Source organism: Athene noctua, chromosome 2 (genome assembly GCF_965140245.1).
Source record: "Athene noctua chromosome 2, bAthNoc1.hap1.1, whole genome shotgun sequence".
NCBI classification, from domain to species: domain Eukaryota; kingdom Metazoa; phylum Chordata; class Aves; order Strigiformes; family Strigidae; genus Athene; species Athene noctua.
The window spans coordinates 168,959,622-168,977,388 of record NC_134038.1 but is presented as its reverse complement, the minus strand read 5'-3'; the positions used below and the strand labels follow the sequence as shown (position 1 = coordinate 168,977,388).

The window sequence follows — 17,767 nt, the reverse complement described above, 5'->3', positions numbered from 1 at the left end:
TGGAGCACTGTGAAGCTACGGGAGCGTGCACATGGGGACCAGAGCTTCCCTCTCACCTGCTCCTCAGCAAGGTACTGCTGGTCGAACTCCAGCGAGTAAAACTCGATGGGGAACTCGCATGGGTTCTTCACCACCACCGTCCCCTCTGCTCCACGGCTGTGCGGCAGCAACGGTCCCAGCTCGAGCACTGGGGGGCTGAACTCCAGCTGTGGCTCCAGCCCACGCCCCGAGACCTGCAGCTGGAGGTTCTGGCTGCTCTGGCAAACAGTAATCTTCATCTCACTTCTGTAGGACTTCTGAAAAGAGAGAGGCACAGAAAGCTCCTCCATGAAGTCCCAAGTGACAGGGCCTCAAATTCAACTCTTTCCCCAGGGCAGGGGTGTCACCAGTACCTCTAAGGGGAATGGAAAACAGATGTTTACTTCCAGCAGGGGCTACAGCATCTGCATGCTGGCTCTGAGGAACTGGGATGAATCCTAATGTGAAGTCTAACTGGCTATTTTGGTGTCAGATGAATCTAAAACGCACTATCAGATGTTTTCACCTAGTCACAAGGGAGTGTGATGCTCATGAGAAAGGTCCTGAGGGTTATGTTGCCCAGACACAGTCCTGGCACTGCTGCATCAGGCAAACATCAGCTCGATGAATGAGGCAGGTGAGCTCTCACTGGCTAGAAATAAGGGTCGACTTCTCTGCTCAGTGTTTGGCTCTGGTCAATGCCAGACACAAGATGGTTACACCTCTACAGCAATTAAAACATCCCTGGGACTGTTCCCAGGCACGGAAGCACCTGTGTCCATCCTGTTACCCACTGCCAGTTTCCAAGCCACGGTGGCCACAGGCAAACTGCCTTTGGGAACGCCCCGTCATTGCAGCTGACTCCCAGAGTGCCTGGGAACGCGCAGGCAGGCTGAGCCAGAGCCACAGGGACTGCTGGCAGCAACCACTCCAGGCGACTGTCCTGCCGTGCCCAGGAAGGTGCCCGGTGGCTGTTTTGCCTGCTGGTACCAGCAGCAGGACTTGCCTAGACTGGCCCTTGCAGGGTTATCCCCTGTGAGCGTGCCAGCTGCTCTGCACCAGGGCGCTGCAGCCTCAAACAGGCGCCTGCAAGGGGGAGACGAGGGCAAACAGGCAGATTTCCCCCCATGCACCAAGAGGCAGCCAGCCCAGCGTGCCCTGATGCTCTCTGAGCAAGCTCCCCAGGGGGATTTCAAAGCCCCTCTCAGAAGAGTGTGCTGCAGGGGAAACTGAGGCACAGTGGGTACAGGGCTTGCAGAAAGCTCTCTGTGGAGGCAGACGCCGTCTCCTCCTCCCCGTGCTGGGCTCTCGTTACCACACTGTCCTGCCAGACCTCCTGGGGGTGACACTCGCCCATCTTACCTCTTCGGTGGGCGAAAACCTCACTCGGACGTGGCATCGCTGTCCCGGAGCGAGGGTTCCAGCTGAGGGCAGCGCCTCGAAGACACACGGCTGGGCTTTCAACTTCTGGGGCACCTTCTGACGCAGCCCCGCTGGCCAATGCTTGTCCGCCTGAGCACAGAAAACAATTGTGTGAGGTCTCCTCGGTCTGCGAGGACAGACCCTCGGTCCCCGCAGTGCTCTGAGACACCGTCACGGTGCTGAGGGCACCCACAGCCAAACCAGCCGAGGCCACCCCTGGCCTGAACTGGAGGGAAAACACGTCGGCAGGGCAGGCAGATGGGGAGGCACCGTCCTCAGAAGAGGAGGAGCAGGGGAAGGTGGCAGAGAAGTGAAGCACCAGCTAATGCCCAGGTCCAGGTGAGCCAGCCTTGCTCTGTACCTCCAAAGCTTCCTCAGACGAGCTGCAGCCCAAGTGCTCACGCAGCCACAGGGCAGAAAGGGCAAGAGAGGCAAAGAAAACCCAACCGAGAAGGTACGTGTTACACATGGTCTGTGCTTTACCTTCTTAACAGGCTCATTTATAGTGATGAGCCAGTTACAGGGGACCTGGACCTGATTGTGGAGCTGGATGGTTTCCTCCTGGCACTGCCCACACTGCAGAGTGGAGAACTCCAGCCTGTCCCTGGAGACGCAGACGGCTGGCATGGCCACGCTGGCACGGAGGCGGACGTGGAACGTGGGGCCTCCTGCTACCTAGGGAAGGACAGAGCATCCAGCTGAGAGCCCCGGTGACATCTGCTGCTGTCCCCGACCTGCCCCGAGAGGTGCACGGGCACAGCGGGGCAAGGAAGCACGCCGCAGGTACCTTGATGGGCAGGAGCACGTCCACCTCTCCCAGCGGCAGGTTGGCACTCTGTGGGTCAAAGCACACTTCAAATGTCTTGCTCTCGCAGCAGGGCAGGTGCTTCACGCGGTCCAGCTCCACACTGAAACCTTGAACAGACGAAAATAAAGCAGCTGAGATACACAATCGACATGAACGTGTCACAAGCACGTTAAGGCCGTATGTCCTGGCTGGCAGCTCTGTGAAGTTCCCCTTTGTACCTGTGGAGAAGACTGCCACTCCTTCTTCCTTGTCACCGCACAAGGAGAAAGGGTTTTCACAGCCAGAATCCAAGACCCACATGGTAAAAAGGAAACATCTCAGTTGAGGAGCTCCAGCCATTCCTTCACTAGGGATCCCAGGGAAGGATGCACAGACCTCTCCAAAGGAGAATTTCCAACTAAGATTCCCCCATGCCATGGTGCTCTCTGAAAAACGATTTAGAGGAGGCACCTGATCACCCTTCAGACACGGCCAGGCACCGTCACGGCCTGTTTCGGAAGCCTGTTTTGATACAACAGAGGACCTCACAGGCTGTCTCCTCACTAAAGGCTGAACAGAAGTGCTATGACATGATGAACTTTAAACAAAGCACTTCCAAACCACAAAGGGTCCATCTGTTTGCAACACAAGCTCACGGAGTGCCCATCAGACGATGCTCATGGTAGCCAAGAGCAGAAGATGCTGAGAGGTGACCAAGGTGATCAGCCCACCCAGCCCCTGCAGGGAAGCGTTAGGGCAGGCCCAGGCGGGCCGGGTCTCTGAGTGCTGCTGGCCTGGAGAACTCAGGCTCTAAAGCACCAGGCAGCAGGTCCCAAGGAGGAAAAAGTTATACATACAAGCACTCATAAAACCTCCCCATATCCAGTGGCTTAAGCTAAACTGTCAGAGACAGCTCCTTCGAGCCCACGTGAAGGCTCTCCAGCACTGGTTACCTGTGTCACGCAGGACCTGTCTGTCAGCGCAGAAGGACACAGGGAACTGCCCGGTGTTGGTGATCCTCACGACGTGCGTGGGGGTGTTACCGAGAATCACGTACCCAAAGTCCAGGAGGTACTCGGGCAGCTCAGCTCTGAAAGGAGGAGTAAGGACAATCCTTAAACCACAGCCTGGCTGCATTTCCAAGAGCATGAAAGATGCAAATAAAATATTTCTGGATTCACTGTTGTAAAAACTCAACTCAAGACCATGAAATCCAAGGCCTGACCACCTGGTAATAAGACTTTGGTAAGTCACGAGGAGCATAGGACCTAGGTTTTATCAGCTACCAGTGGGGCCTTAAAATAAAATTAGTTTAAAATGAATATCATTTATCACAGCTCCTCTGCTGCGGGAAGCCACTGTAGGTAAGTCCAGTGGACCTCCACTGGTCTCAGTGAAACTGCTATGCCCCATGTGCAGCCCCAGCCTGAAAGTGCTTCAGGACCTTGTCATGGGATTCGCCTGCACAGGAAATCTTCACTGCTCTGCAACCACATCTGTCCCCAAAGCAGCACGGACAAATGCGGCAATCAACACCTGCAAGATTCACGGGAGGGGCCTTTCCCAGAGCAATCTCACTCGGGAAAGCACCTACGTGATCTGTTTTGCAGAGCATCTTCCCGAACTGGAGCCTACCGTGCCCGTGCCTCCTCATGGAGGAGCAGAGGGAAGATACCGAGGTAAGCCCTGCAGTCCCACCAGCATGCGAGCCACCGGATTTGTCAAGGGTGTGTCAGCCTCTGCGGTTCCCTACTCTTTTTGCTCAGTGTGGTCTGTTAGCCGGAACAAAGATTTGAGTTGCCTCTTTCAGATCTGGTCAGCAGGGACGGTGCTGGTGCTCTCTGGAAGGGCCTGATGCTCTGCACTGGCCCCCTCAGCCCTAAGAGCAGGACCCAGCGCCTGTGGGGAGCTGAGCACCTCCAAAGCTCAGGGTGGCTCTGTGGCAGTGAGGACACTCAGCTGCTCACAGGGAGCACGGCAAAGCCACCAGGATCAGACCCTTTCTGGAGTCCCCACTACCCCCAGCTCTCAGGAGCAGGGGTGCACTGCTGGGTGCTACCCTCGGGGCACCTGGAGACAGGGTACGGGAGCCCCTACTAACTTGAGAAGCCTCTGACGAGCGCGCTGGTCAAAGGCAGTGGCCTCTGGGGGACCAGAGGTGAGAGCTTTCTGCTGCTCCAGGGCGTGTTCTTCCATCAGCAGCTGCTCCATCTGCATCTGCCGCCCAGGGTCCAGCTGAGGGAAGGAAAGGCAGCGGCTGGTTAGCAACGGTCCTTCCCAAGGCTCCCCCCTGCTCGTGTTGGAGGGGTGATGGGGTCCTTCTGTCTCGCTGCTCAGTGTCTGTGACACCTCCTGCTCTCTCAGGCAGGGCCTCATCTCAAGGGCAACGAACTCCAGCAACTTCGCCTGCCCAGTCACTGTTACAAAAGCTGATCTGGCCAGACAGACAGACAAGCCAGGAACCTTCCAGAGCTCCAAGTCTTTGCCTGCCCCCAGCCAGTGTCAAAGCAGCTCGGACAAGAGCTCTCTTGTAAAGGGAGTCATGATAAGGCTGCTGTCTCTGAGAGATCAGCACTGGCAGCACAGTCCCAGAGCACAGTCAGGCTGCTGCTATTAAGCTCTGTAAACCTGGCAGGGCTTGGGTTGTGAGCAGCAAATCCCTCAGTGATGACCTACATCCCATCACGAAGTGCCATAAATTTCATCACTTGAGCAGGGTCTTCAGGATCTCTCCCTGGGGCAGCCCCGGGGGCACTGCTGAGCTGTGCAGGATCATGGGCAGGTGTGGGCAGGGAGGTCCCAAGTGCCAGCAGGGCCCCGGGAAGCCTGCTGCGGGCTGCCAGGGACCCAGTGACACCGGGGGAGGGTGGCACGCGTCAAACGGGGCAGCAGCCATTCTCACCACGGCGTCCAAGGGATCTGGGGGTGGCTCCGCAGCCACAGCCGCCCCCAGAACTGCTGCTTCCTCTCTCTGGCCATCTTCCTCCATCTTTTCTATCACCTCCTTGAGGACCTTCTCATATTTTTCATTTCCTGAAGGAAGAAAACATCCACAAATAGAAGCGGGGCACAGAGCCATTCCCCTCAAAGCTGGGAAGCCCCACTCCCCTGACTCTGGCCTCTCCCAGAAACACCCTCCCCAAGCAATGTATGGAAAGTAGATGCTTCTCCTCTATCAACCCTGATGTTCATTCCCACCCATTTTCCTCCCCACATGGGAGCATCTCATCCCCTGCAATGTGCTGCAAATCCAACCCTGCCAAAATCCCTGCCAGCCTGTGCTCAGCTTTCCAGAGCATTTCTGTCTAGCCATCACCTTCCCAGGACTCCGACCTGCTGGCAAGCTCTGCAGGATGGTTCCTGGGGCAAAGCCCACACGGGCTCATCTGCCAGAGCTTCAGGAAGCAACCGGGGTGTTGAGTTTTGGTCTGACAGCCCTGAAACCTCCAGGCTTGGTGGAGGCAGTTTGAGCTGCCCTACGGGCATCTGACATGGGGGAGAAACAGGGGCCCCTCCTGGGGAGCAGACAGGCCGTGCTCACCTTTGATGTTCCTGGGCAGGTCCAAGTAGATCCTGGGAAAGCTCCCCTCTCCCTTCAGGGAGATTTCTTCGGGCTCCAGGTGACCCACTTGGATCTGGAAAGTCCTGCGGAAGGCTCCAGGCACTCCTGGCAGGTAGTAGACTTTCAGGACTTGCTCCTTGCCAGGTCCAACGTAACCCTGCAGGGTGTGGGAGAAGAGGGAGGGAATGCACCAGAGAGGGTTTGGCGGAGGGACGGCTCAGACGACAGACATGCCAAGAAGAGAAGGCAGGTTCTCGTACATAACAAAGTATCAGACAGCATCGCCTTCTCGCTTTCATAGAATCACAGAAGCTGAGGTCTCCTACACCAGGTCCTTCGGAGGGCCCGTAGGGATGCATTCCCCCAGGACAGACCCACAGACCACCCCCTGCTCAGCATGAGCACAGCTCTGCCCCTAATGGTGTTTACCCTCTGCTAGCAAGAGCCAGACTGAAGAAATAAAAGCTCTTTTAGCAGCCGCTATACAAAATAAGGGAAGTGCCCACACTCTCATCATGGCCAGCAGCTCCTGCCACAGCACACCAGCGGTTCCCAGGCTGGTGTTGAAGGGCCTGACCCCTTATAATGATCCCAACCAAACACCTCCTGCCTGTGCGGTTACACCGGGGTGCGTGAGCCTATTCGGACTCATGGTGACCTGCAAACATGCATCTCCGGAAAGGCAGGAGCAGAGACTAGGATGACATCTAGGGAAGGTGTTGCCAGGCAGGGCACCTCCTCTCTGGGCTTCCAGAAAGGCTGCCCCAGCCCCAGGCTAGGCTCACGCCAGCCAGGCTGAGAGCAAATGCAAGCGGACAGCAACACAGCCCTGGGTGACGGGACACAGCCGCAGCTTCCCTCGGCTCGCCCTCTGCACGCTGGGCTGGACCCTCGGCTCCCCGCTCCCCTTCACGCTGCAGGGAGAAGGTGCTGAGCGGGACAGATCCTGCCACTTGGTGCCCTGAGCCCCTGGTGCAGCGCAGAACACAGCTGCAGCGAAAGCCAGCCCTGCCAAGCTGCCAGCGCCGGCGGGGCTGTTAAAGCGACCGACTGCGCGGGGCCAAGCAGAGCTGGGTCTTGGGAAGCTGGCAGGAAGAGGGCGTCAGTGTGTCACCCCTTGTAGGAGACAGGCATGAGGAAATGTGAACGCCGTTTGGCTTCCTCTTCCCACTGCAAAAAGGGACTAGACAGGAATGCTGCTCCAGCCCAAAGACAGCCACGCAGGACTGAGAAGTTCGGACGGTGGGATGCTGCAAACTCCTCTCCTCGCTGTTCCAGCCCTGCTCCTGCCTGGCCCCCTCACTGCCCCACAGAGCTCCTGCAGAGCAGCAAAGCTGGGGGAGTGGGGGACCGGCACAGGGGCTGCTACAATTCTGCCAAAGCAGCTTCATGCCCAAGTGAGAGAGGATTTAAGTCCCGCTCAGTGCTGGCAGGGGCCTGGCAGGGTGTGCTACAGGCAGGGACAAGGGCTAAGCCCTGTCCGATCACACAGCCTGGGCACGGTGACCCCCAGGAGAGCCGGCACAGCGCGGCCCCGGTGCCCGCACAGCCGGAGCGCTCAGCAGTTGGGGTCCCCAGAGCCACCGAAGCGCTGGTGCCTCCGGCCAGTGGCTGCTGTGTGACGGCAGGGTCACCCGCTGGCAAAGGCCGTGAAGGGGGGCCGTTAGGACCGTGCTTGCTGGACCACCCCTGCCCCCCAGCAGCAGCTGCTTACAGCCCTGTCTCTCCTGTCTGCTTTTGTGGGTTGCTTTCTTTTTTTTAATTTTGTGTTTTTCCCCCACAACCCCCTCCTGGGCAGCCTGACCCACAGCCAGGGTCCAGGCGCCACCTCCGTACTCACCGTGCTGGGCAGGACCAGGGGCACGCCAGGCAGGGGGCTCTCTGCGGTCCCCACGCCGGGACTTAGCACCACGTAGTTGAAGCCCATCTTCCCTCTGTTCTGCAGGGTGACCTCTGCTTCGGTGACTTTGTTAAACAGCTGGAGAGAGGACAGAGGAGTGGCAAGATGAAGGCACAGGCCTGATACTGGGAACCTCCTTCTGCATTCACTGGGGTGTGAGCAAATGAACTCAACGCAGGAGAAAAGCAGAGGCAGAGGAGATACGGGCACTTGAGTCTCCCTGGTTAACCTGGGTAAGCCACCGCCACAGGGCACCCCTTAGCCCTACGCAGGAACAGACACTGATGGTGGCACGCAGAGGGGCAATGCCAACCACAGAGATCAGTCATAAGGAAAGCAAAGAGGAGACAAGCTCTCTGCACCTCATGGTGTGTCATCTCACACCCAGCTGGGACAAAGGAGGTGCCATCAAGACACTGCAGAAGAAAAAGCACCTGCAGTGACAGCAAAATGGGAGACAGGGCCAACAGCTGGAAATATCTGTGGGGTTTTTGACCGAAAAGAAGTGGGGATTATTCTAGGACATTCTCTCCAGCTACAGTGACTGGGAAGCCCAAGTTAACTTCCTCCCTGGTTTATTTTGCTGATTAATCAAGAACATTAAAAGAGAGCACCTCCTGGGACCTCAGGCTTTAGGAGCAGATCAGCAGATGGACGTCTTGGGGCACGTCCCTCTGGAGATCACCACTGGGACCCTGCCTGCCCCAGGAGGCGGCGTTAGTTACCTTGAGGAGGAGGAATTACCAGATGGAGGGGGGCGGACATGGTTATTAAAAACCAGATTGGATGCAGCACATATCACTCCAAGGTTGTACTTCCAAGCCATAGAGCCAACAAAGTAGTTGGGAAGGGGAGAGAGCCCCAGCCCTAGGTGGCAGCAACACGCCGGTGATGGTTTCACGGCAAGGACCTCTGCCAAGAGAAGCGTGCGGTACCTGCAGCCCGCAGTCGATCTCCGTGACATCTAGGAGGTAGTTGATGAGCGAAGCCTCCCCGCTCAGTGCGATCTCATAGGTCGGGCCTCCTTCCACCCTGCACAGCGCCGTGACGTGGGCGACGATATTTGTGTGGCCAAAGAAGGTGAACATGACCCGCTGGCTCTTGCCTGGCTGCAGCACACCGCAAAGCGGCAGGACATCGAAAACCTGGAGGTAGGCGAGGAGAGATCAAGATGTCAAGCATGGAAATTGATGCAGAAGAGCAGCCACGGCTTGGAGCAAAGTACAGACGTGGCTGGAGGGGGCTCTTCCTCAAACACAGGCAAAATCATCCTAATCTCATCCTGTACCCATTCCACTTACCAGTGGAGGGGCCACGGGGAAAACCTTCTCCCATGCTCCCTCATTAATTAATACACTACATATTAAAAGTAATTTGGGATGTCGCCTGGCAGCAAGAAATTCTCTCCACTGCAGAACTTGCCTTTAAAAGCACCTTTTACTGCCCTAAGCAAAACACCGTATTCAGAGGTGAAAGCTCTCAGAGCTGGGGGGAGGACTCCAGCCCAGCTCATCTGACTCCTGATGCTTTCCACTCTCTCCAATTCGCATGCTGTGCGCTCTCAAGATGCTACAGCAAAAGCTACTGCAGAAATTTCCTGTTGACCACTTGATTAGCAACAAGATGAAGAATGCCCTCCATAGCTGCTGCACAGGTCAGCCCTACGACACGTCCTGCGTGGCCTCTCCAGTGACCGGCTGCTTCAGCAGCGCTGTGCAATGGGCTTGGAGGGACGCGAGGCCACTCTGCGAGCAGCATCGAGGGCCACCAGTGGGGAGGGGGGGCTACAGAACTGCTTGCCACACCGGAAACGTGGCACAAGATGGATTCCCACTTACCTCCTCCATTCCCAAGCTGACGGGCTCTGCCTCCACAGACTGCATCAGTCTGTTGATCCCCACCAGGCCCTGTGTCTCCACAGCCCCTTCCAGCTCCTCAGCAGGGGATGGCAGCACCTGCAAAACAAGCACCATGGGCTGCAGCGAGCACCTGGCTGGTCTGGGTGAGAGCACTCTGCTGCAGGCTCCGCCACCTCACCCAGCCAGGAGCAGCTGAGATGGGACCTGGGTGCAAATCAAGTACGGGTATGTCCGTGCCATCCGTTGAGTGGGTCCAAGCCCACCCACAGGTGAGACACGGGCTCCGCCTGCGCTTCCTACGCGCAAGCGTGCATGGGGAAGCTGAGTGCACCCAGCCCTCAGTCCTGGCAGAGACCTCAAGGGCATTTTGCACCCTTGTGCCAGACCAGCTTCGCTCACTCCTGCCCAGGGAACGTGCCCAGAACCCCATGCCTCGACAGGTTAGGTTCTTCAGGACAAAAGCAGGAGCACAGCTGCAAGCGAGAAGTATCAAAACAGGAAAATAAGGGCTTGGCACAAGTATCCCATTTCAGAGAGTGCTTAGGTTTCATCTCGCGCACCCATCAGTGCTGGAGAGCTGAGGATCTCCACCAAGTCACTCTCTTGAATGACACCTTCCTGAAGAAGGCGGCAGAGATGTTCTTCTGTCTCCCAGCAGCTGAGAGCTGGTGTTTGACCTCAGCGGTGCCATCTTTCAAAAGGAACCTCATCCCCTATTTAATAAGCGAGGGCTTTGTGAGTGCTTTTGAAGTGTGGCAATACCTGCTTCTTCAGTAACGTGAAGAAGGGCTTTGTGCTGGGGCCTTGGCATCAGCAGAATCTGCAAGAATTTTTATGGGACATCTTTACACCTAATCAGAGGCTACATCTCCCCGGTAGATGAAGCTCAGAATCAGAAGATTCAATGCTCTTTCTCTCATCTCCACATTTTCAAGCCTAGCAAAGCTTTGCCAAGTGCCTATTCCCAAAGATTCTAACCCGCACCTTTCCTAGGCCTATGGTCTCCCGCCTCCCCAGGGAGGTTATGTGGGTATTGCCTTGACACAGTCACACAAGCAGAAGGGGAAGCTGCAATCCAGGCGTATCCTTTGAAGCCTTTTGGATCCTACTTAGCCACACCTACTGGATTTTCTCTGGTTTGTTTCTGCATACATGGCAACAAAGCAGGAAATAAAGAAGATTCCACGCTTCTATCCAAAAACATTCAGCCACGCTATTCTTTACGTCTACGGGGTATCATTTCTCCTGATCCAGAAAAAATGTGCCGTTATAATGTTAAAATGACCGAAGTTTGGATGTGAGCAGGTGCAACCCCTCTCCTTGACCTTAATGTCAACGCCAGTGCTTTCAGAACTTCCCATGCTTTCTTGCATCCTCTTTTATTGCCCCAGGAGCAGCCTCTGTCCCACACGATGCAGAACAAGGCGCCAGTTCCCACTAGCACGGACATCAAGCTCCAAAGCACCGAGGTTCACCAGGAAGGTCAGCAGACCAAAGGCCATTTTTCATGCCAGGAGGAAGAGACAATGACCTTGAAAAGTCTCATTTTATCAAAGATGGCTCTGTGGCCATCCCTGCGATACTGCAGGTCTCGGGTGAAGGCAGAGACATAAAAACATGCAGCTCCAGCTGGGGGTGAGAAGGTGGTACCTGGAGATCACAGTACTTGGCACAGCTTGATACAGGAAGGAAACTGGAAGCCTTCACATCATGATGCAGATAAAAGGCTCATTTTACAGTGTAAAAACGAGCTAAAAAACCCCAAACTCAGCATAGGTCTGTAGGATCTCAGTGGGCTTCTCCAAGCAAAACTACCCGATTTCTCCCTCCCCAGAAGCCCCATGTCCAGCCGCTGGCCCTGCTGCCCAGCCCACCCTCAGGGCACATGACAGCAGGGCAGCAAAAAGGGGGACTGGCACAAGTACGGCTTTTCAGTGGCAAGATGGGGGAGGCAACGCAAGCGGTAGGTGTACAAGAAAATCTACCTTTGCTTCCAGGGAGTCATCTGCACCTGCTGGCTCTTGGGCAGGATCCCCTGCGGCTCCCAGGGCTTCAGCTGGCTCCTCCACACCTCCATCCCTGCAGCTGCTCCCTGCAGACACCGAGCGCTCCGACCAGGCTCCCTCCTTTTTTGGTGGTTGGGGTTTGGTGAAAAATTTCGGCACCGGAGGGCTGAACCTGGAAAATAACATGACTTTGATTGTGGACCTGCAGTGGGAGGGAGGGAAGCCTGCACGAGCAGCTCCTCGGCAGGATGCGGCCCCCAGCTGGGCACTGCGGGTGTGAATTCAGTAACGGGTCTGAGCCAGCAGCTCCCAAACCAGGATGGAGCAGGTCAGCATACGGGGCTGCCTAGGGATGACGCTGGTGTAGCGGCGGCACAGGCAGCTGGCAACCGGTTGCAAGGAGAAATGGAAGAGGACACGGGTGAAAACCTTGTAGGGAGGTAAAAATCACAGCAGGAAAGGAAGAGACACACAGACTGTGCAAAAAGGTGAGCCTGAGACACAAAGGGGCAGATCCGGAGAGCAACAAGCCAGTGCAGAGCCGCCAGTGCCCTCCTGAAAGCACCCACAGCTGCAGACTGGGCCTCCCCCACCCAGAGGGCCAAGGCGAGAACTTCTGCAGCTCCACCAGGTGCTAACCCGGAATATTTCCCCTGACACCACCCGCAGCTGCAGGTCAGCACAAGCAAGCAGCAACGCCCGAGGCTTTCTCCAAGCACGTAAGGCAGGAGCAGGGATAGAGCCCGGAGCCTGCTGCGCCCTAACCCCGACAGAGCCCAGCGCCGTGCGGGGCACCCACGGAGCCCGGCACGGGACACCCCACACACGCGGGGCAGCGTGGAAAGACCCGCTGAGAAACTCCGGCAGAGACACGGCTGAACAGCCCGTTGATCCCTGAGGAGCGCCGAAGCAGCAGCGATCGGTGCTCCGGGGAAGGGAGCTTGTAAACCACAGCCCAGCGCTGGCTGGCCCTGCTTCCCAGGACGTTCAGACAAGTGCTCCCACCAACGCCTACAGCTGCACCCACAGCTGCAGCAGAACCTGCCCTTTCCCTGTAAGACACTAAATGGCTGTTTGGGGAATGTGATGTGCAGTTCAACAGATGAAAACTCACTGCACCAGTGTGGTGTTCGCCTCAGGCCACAAAGGTCTGAGAAAGCAGCTTTCCAACCCCAGCCTTCCTTCCCAGGGGAACCAGTATGGGGGCTACAGTAAAGCAGCAGCAAGAGACTGTGTAGGTTCTTAGTATAAAATGACAACACATAGGGTTGGCAGGGAAGAAAAATCATATATCTGCTTGTCCCAGTGCCTAGGTATGGGTTTGTAGCTCCAGAAATAAAGCAGGACTCTAGGTTATGGACAATGCAGGAAGTGTTGGTAGCATCTCACAGCCCCAGCTTGGCTGGAGAACGTTGTTTCCTTCCCAGCGTCAAACTGGTGATCACTTATTCCCTGAGCACCTAAGCCCGACCACGGCTGGGAGGTGTTACTCCCCCAGGGAAAGTTGAAAGCAATTTGTCAGATCACAGGCAAACAGCCTTGGTCTTTGCAAAGCACAAACAGGACACGAGGAAGGAGAAGAGCTTCAAGGAGAGAGCAAAGGGGCACATACCTCATCTGGCTCACGCAGCTGTCCATCAGGAAGGACCAGTGGTACTGGACAAGAAGCGGGCTGCAGTTGGTCAGCTCGATGTAACGCACATCTTTGGTGTCGTTCAAGATGCAGCCGAAGTCCAGGGCCGTGGGCTGGATACGGAGATTTGGGAAGTAGACTTCTCCCCGAATGGTGACCTGCTCCTCATGAGGATGCTCCAGAAACTGTATCTTTAGAACCTTCTCCACTACCCGGCTACACAAATCCTCTTTATAAGCAGGGTTAAATCTGATGGAGAGAAGAAGTTCCTCCCCTATCTCCAGCTTCATGGGCTGCAAGGAAATGAAGAGTATTAATCACCAGTGTGATGAAGTCCCAAGGTCTGGCAGCACGAAACGTGGAAATGTTCAACGTCTGACCCCAGCATAGGCTTCTCAGTTCATCCTGTGTTTTCTTCACAGTGTGTGCCTGACTGCAAGCCCCACCACGCTCTGTCTGAGACTATCTCAGGCTCATCTCACTGTGCTCTGCATCAATACACGAGGAAAATAAATATTCTACTGCTGAATTCGGGACCCCCAGGAGCGATGTGCTAAATACACAACTAAATCAGCATTTGGCACACCAGGGCCTTTTGCCCCAGCTCTAGAGGAACTGCTTTGCCCTCCCAGCACAAGCAGCATGGCACTGCAGCCTCGCCCTTGCAGGGGCTAGTCACTGGCACAGCACAGAAGCGGTGGCCGTGCCTACAACGTTTAGCAGAGCCCATGTCCAACCCCTTCCTCCAACAACAGGGCAGGGGCCAGGCAGCGGCTGGAGGAGCCTCCTCAGCCTTCCTGGAGGCAGGGCTGCCCCTGAGGAAAGCCAGCTGCTCTGGAGGGTATCTGAGAATGGCTGCTGGAGAGCTCAGTGACTTCCAAGAGACACCGTTATACACGGCTTGCCCAGGCCTAGCTGCCTGCTCCCCTCTCCTCACGTCTTAGAGCCAGGATGTATTTCCCCAGTTCAGATGATATTTCGTTTCCTTCAGCAGCTTGTTTCAAATCTGACTTAGTTCAGGCCAGTCTACTGCTGAGTCTAAAGAATAAACTTCTCTGCTAGAGGACCTCCCAACAGAAACGTACGACCACAACCCCCCTCTTCAAACCCCACAGCGGGAGGGCCCACGGCTGCTCACCTGAGCGTCTGCAGAGAGGGGCTGCCGCTCCGCGTCACAGATTAAGAAGGGCTGCTCTAAGGCCAGGACGACGCTGAGTGGCAGGGCCGAGGCGTTTCTTAAAGACAGAGACTGGTGCTGCAGAGTTAGGACATCACCAGGTTGCTACAGAAACAGGACACAAGGGGAAAAAACAACATGAAGTAGCCACGGAAGTCCTTCCCTTTCTGATGCATTTCAAGTTTTCCAACCCCAGAAGTGCATACACCTCTATTTACTATTTTTGTTAGTTTCTATCCTTCTAGGTGGTTTTTCTCTAAGTATATCAGATCCTTCCGTGTTTAGAAACCACAGCATCCCCCGGGGACAGGGAAACACTCTGGCACACAGAGGAGGGAATAGGACCCTGAGAGGAGGCAGCTGCATGAACAAGACCAATAGCAGAAAGTGAACCCAGAGCACTTGTCTCCATTTTCTATCCTCTCGAGAAGAACGGCACAAGATGATTTTCACTCACATAGTCATTTCTTACAACCTTGTCAGCTCTAGTAGCCTCATAAGAGCAGTGATGCTGGTCAGAGGAGAAAAGCGAGCAGGATTTGGCTCATAGCAGAGAGCCTGCAGCAGCCTAAGGTTGGCTTTGAGCATCTACAGGCACATACAGCCAGGAGAAACCTCAACAGTCGGGCTGCAACGGGTGTCCTGCTGCCCCTGCTCCAGTGACAAGCTGTCTGTAGCCTCAAAGCTCGGCTCTGCCTAAGCTATTTCTTCCTGTTTATGCATTGCTCTGGGCTTCCTGCATGGTTTATATAAACTAGACAGTGTTTGGGCAACTTGTTCTGGATGTACTGATATCAAACAGCTGCAGTGTCATAACACTCAATAAATCCGAGCACATGGCATCAAGCAGACCACAGGCAGACATCAGGGATAGCTGAAAAGCTTCTAATTAAACCTGAACTGCCTGCTCACAGGATTTTGTGCTTCTCTGGAAGCCTGGGAACCAGAGGAGAGGCCTGAAAACACAGAAACTAAATAATGAAGTATCTTCTCTTTTTCAGACACCTCAAGGGAGAGGGAAGGTGATGCAGGAGTCAGGATCCAGAGGCTAAGGGGCACCTGCTTTGCGCTGGCGTTATCATCACTGCAGCTGAAGGATGTCTGCGGGTCCTTTGAAGAAGGTGAAGCTTGGGGAATTGCAAAGAGCTACCATCCATGCCAAGAGCAGAGAAGGCAAACAGACAAAATGACAGGTTTTTCTCATCAGCCTGAAGAGCTGACAGGAATCTCAGTTCTTCTCAGCTTCCCTACAGGATCGGTGTTCAGACATCACCGTGCCTTGGAGGATCCCCAGAAGCCTCCCTTCACCCCGAGTACAGGAACTGGTGTCTCTCTAGAAGTAGCCATGATCCCCCTCGGCAGAGCAGCTGTTCTCTCTGTTTTACTTGGGTGAAGTTAAAAACCAGTCCCATCTCTGAAAACACCCTCGCTTACTTTACGAAGCCCCTCAGGAAGGGTGAGGAGGGGGTTTAGCATCGCTCAGCTGCAGCACTCTGCTCGCCCACCTCAGCCCCAGCACACGAGGTGGCTGTGCAAAGCCCACGCTGTTCTCGTGGGTCCCACACATCTCGCCCTGTGCCCTTGGCTCAGCAGCTCAACTCTGTCTCCACATCAAAAAGGCAGAATACAGCTGGTGGGACTGCTCCCGATCCCAGAGGGGCGAAATATTGATCTCAGTGTTAATGGCAAAATCTTGGTCCCGCTCAGCTCAATAGTCAAAGCCCCAGGGACTTGGAGAAGCCATTTAACTTCCTCCTTCGAACACAAGCACACCCCCACCAGGCTTTCAGTCACCAGCCATGCTCTTCAGTGCCAGGATGAAATCCAGAGACTTACCTTCTCCACCCGGAAAGTGATTTCCCTGGAGGACATTTTCAGGATGGGAGCGATGAACTCGCAGGTGACATCCACTTCCATTATCGGAGCCTTCTCTGCCTTGCTCCCCACGACGGCGTGGCACAGCAGCCGCTCCTTCACCACCTGCACGGAGGAGTCACCCGTCACCCAGCGGGGCCCAGCAGGGCGTCCCCAAAACGCACTGTATTTGCTGCCCACCCAACCACAGACCCTGTTACCGCCATCAAGTTACAGCCACTGGGCTCCTCAACAGCCCCCTTTTCTTTTTATGCTGCATCCCATTTATTCTGCTCTCAAACGTCCGTAATGCCACACCCCACTATCCACAAAAAGCCCTTGTGAGTCATGTGCTGCCTACAATTGTAATAGTCCCTGCCCCAAATTATTACTGTTTTGATTTGTCCCACTGCCAGGCATAATACTTACAGAAAGCTGTAGGAACTTATTAAAAAAAAATTTTTAAAAATGCAACTATATTAAGGGAAACAGGTGACAGAAGGGCCAATGCTAGCAAACCCTCCCTTGGAAGCTTAGAGGACAGGATCCATGGGAAAAACCCAAACAGGCAGACTGCCTTCAGGTAAAGAGGGGGCCACCCATTCCTAGCAGGTACTGTGCCCTCCTAGAGCTGGTTTTAAAAGAAACCTCCCCAGGAAAGAGAGGTCTTGCAGTTTACATGAAAACCCTCTGCTTAAGCTGGATGCTCTTAAGACTTTTTCCTGATTTCTCATGGTTTCAGTTCCCCAAAATCCTCCCTTCATTTCTCACTCTTCCCTCTGCTACAACACCACAGCTCCTCCTCAGAGCCTACAGACTCAAAACCATCTGTGCTGCATGTGTGATGCAGGGAGTTGGGCTTCTGACCGACATCAAGAGTATTAAGTTCTCAAGACCCGAGGAAGGTGGAAAGCCCACTCCCAGGGTCTTGGCTTTGACTGCAGGAGCCAGGTAGCCACAGCTCAGCTCACAGATCCTCTTTCAGCTTTCGCGGCAGGACAGCCTCTCCAGCACCCTGATCACTTTATTTCCTTTCTTTTCCCTGCTTCAACAAAACCTTTGGGCTCCGAACTGCACAGGGACAGTCCCATCGCAGTCAACTAGGTGAGTAATCAAGTATTCCTCAAGCTACCTACCAAGGCAGCCCTTTAAAACACCTTTCAAAACACAAGTATCAGCAAGAGCTTGATGCAGATTTATTCCACATTTGCCTAAACATCTGTGCCCAGCAGTCTTGGAGAGAGGGAATGCACACCAGGGTTAGCTGGAAGTTTCTCTGCAGAGTAGGATTTCCCCTGGAAATAAAGAGTCCAGGGAGGAGAACACCCCGTGACCCTGCTGAAATCTCCCCCTGAGCTGCCATCCAAAGGGTGCTGCGAGACCTGGCTGCCCTTGGGACCCTGGGACTGGCTGAGAGACTGAGGTGAGCCGTTATGGAAATACTGACAAAGTCAAGCTGTCAATTGTAACGATCCCTGCAAACAGTTTCCCACGTGGATGAACATCACCGGATCGCTACAGCCGACACACTGTGTTCATTTTTCTGCTC

General features: G+C 55.1%; 1 protein-coding gene across 1 annotated transcript in view; it reads right to left on the bottom strand.

Annotated features, from left to right (window-relative positions):
* Positions 1-17,767, bottom strand: part of LOC141956727 (hydrocephalus-inducing protein homolog) — a 121,431-nt gene that overhangs the window by 9,863 nt on the left and 93,801 nt on the right. Inside the window, 15 exon segments of the mRNA XM_074897529.1 lie at positions 57-296; positions 1,381-1,530; positions 1,924-2,115; positions 2,228-2,355; positions 3,181-3,317; positions 4,329-4,462; positions 5,130-5,260; positions 5,769-5,946; positions 7,630-7,767; positions 8,625-8,834; positions 9,528-9,644; positions 11,534-11,726; positions 13,167-13,480; positions 14,326-14,469; positions 16,201-16,344. Coding sequence (XP_074753630.1) covers positions 57-296; positions 1,381-1,530; positions 1,924-2,115; positions 2,228-2,355; positions 3,181-3,317; positions 4,329-4,462; positions 5,130-5,260; positions 5,769-5,946; positions 7,630-7,767; positions 8,625-8,834; positions 9,528-9,644; positions 11,534-11,726; positions 13,167-13,480; positions 14,326-14,469; positions 16,201-16,344 — 2,550 coding nt within the window.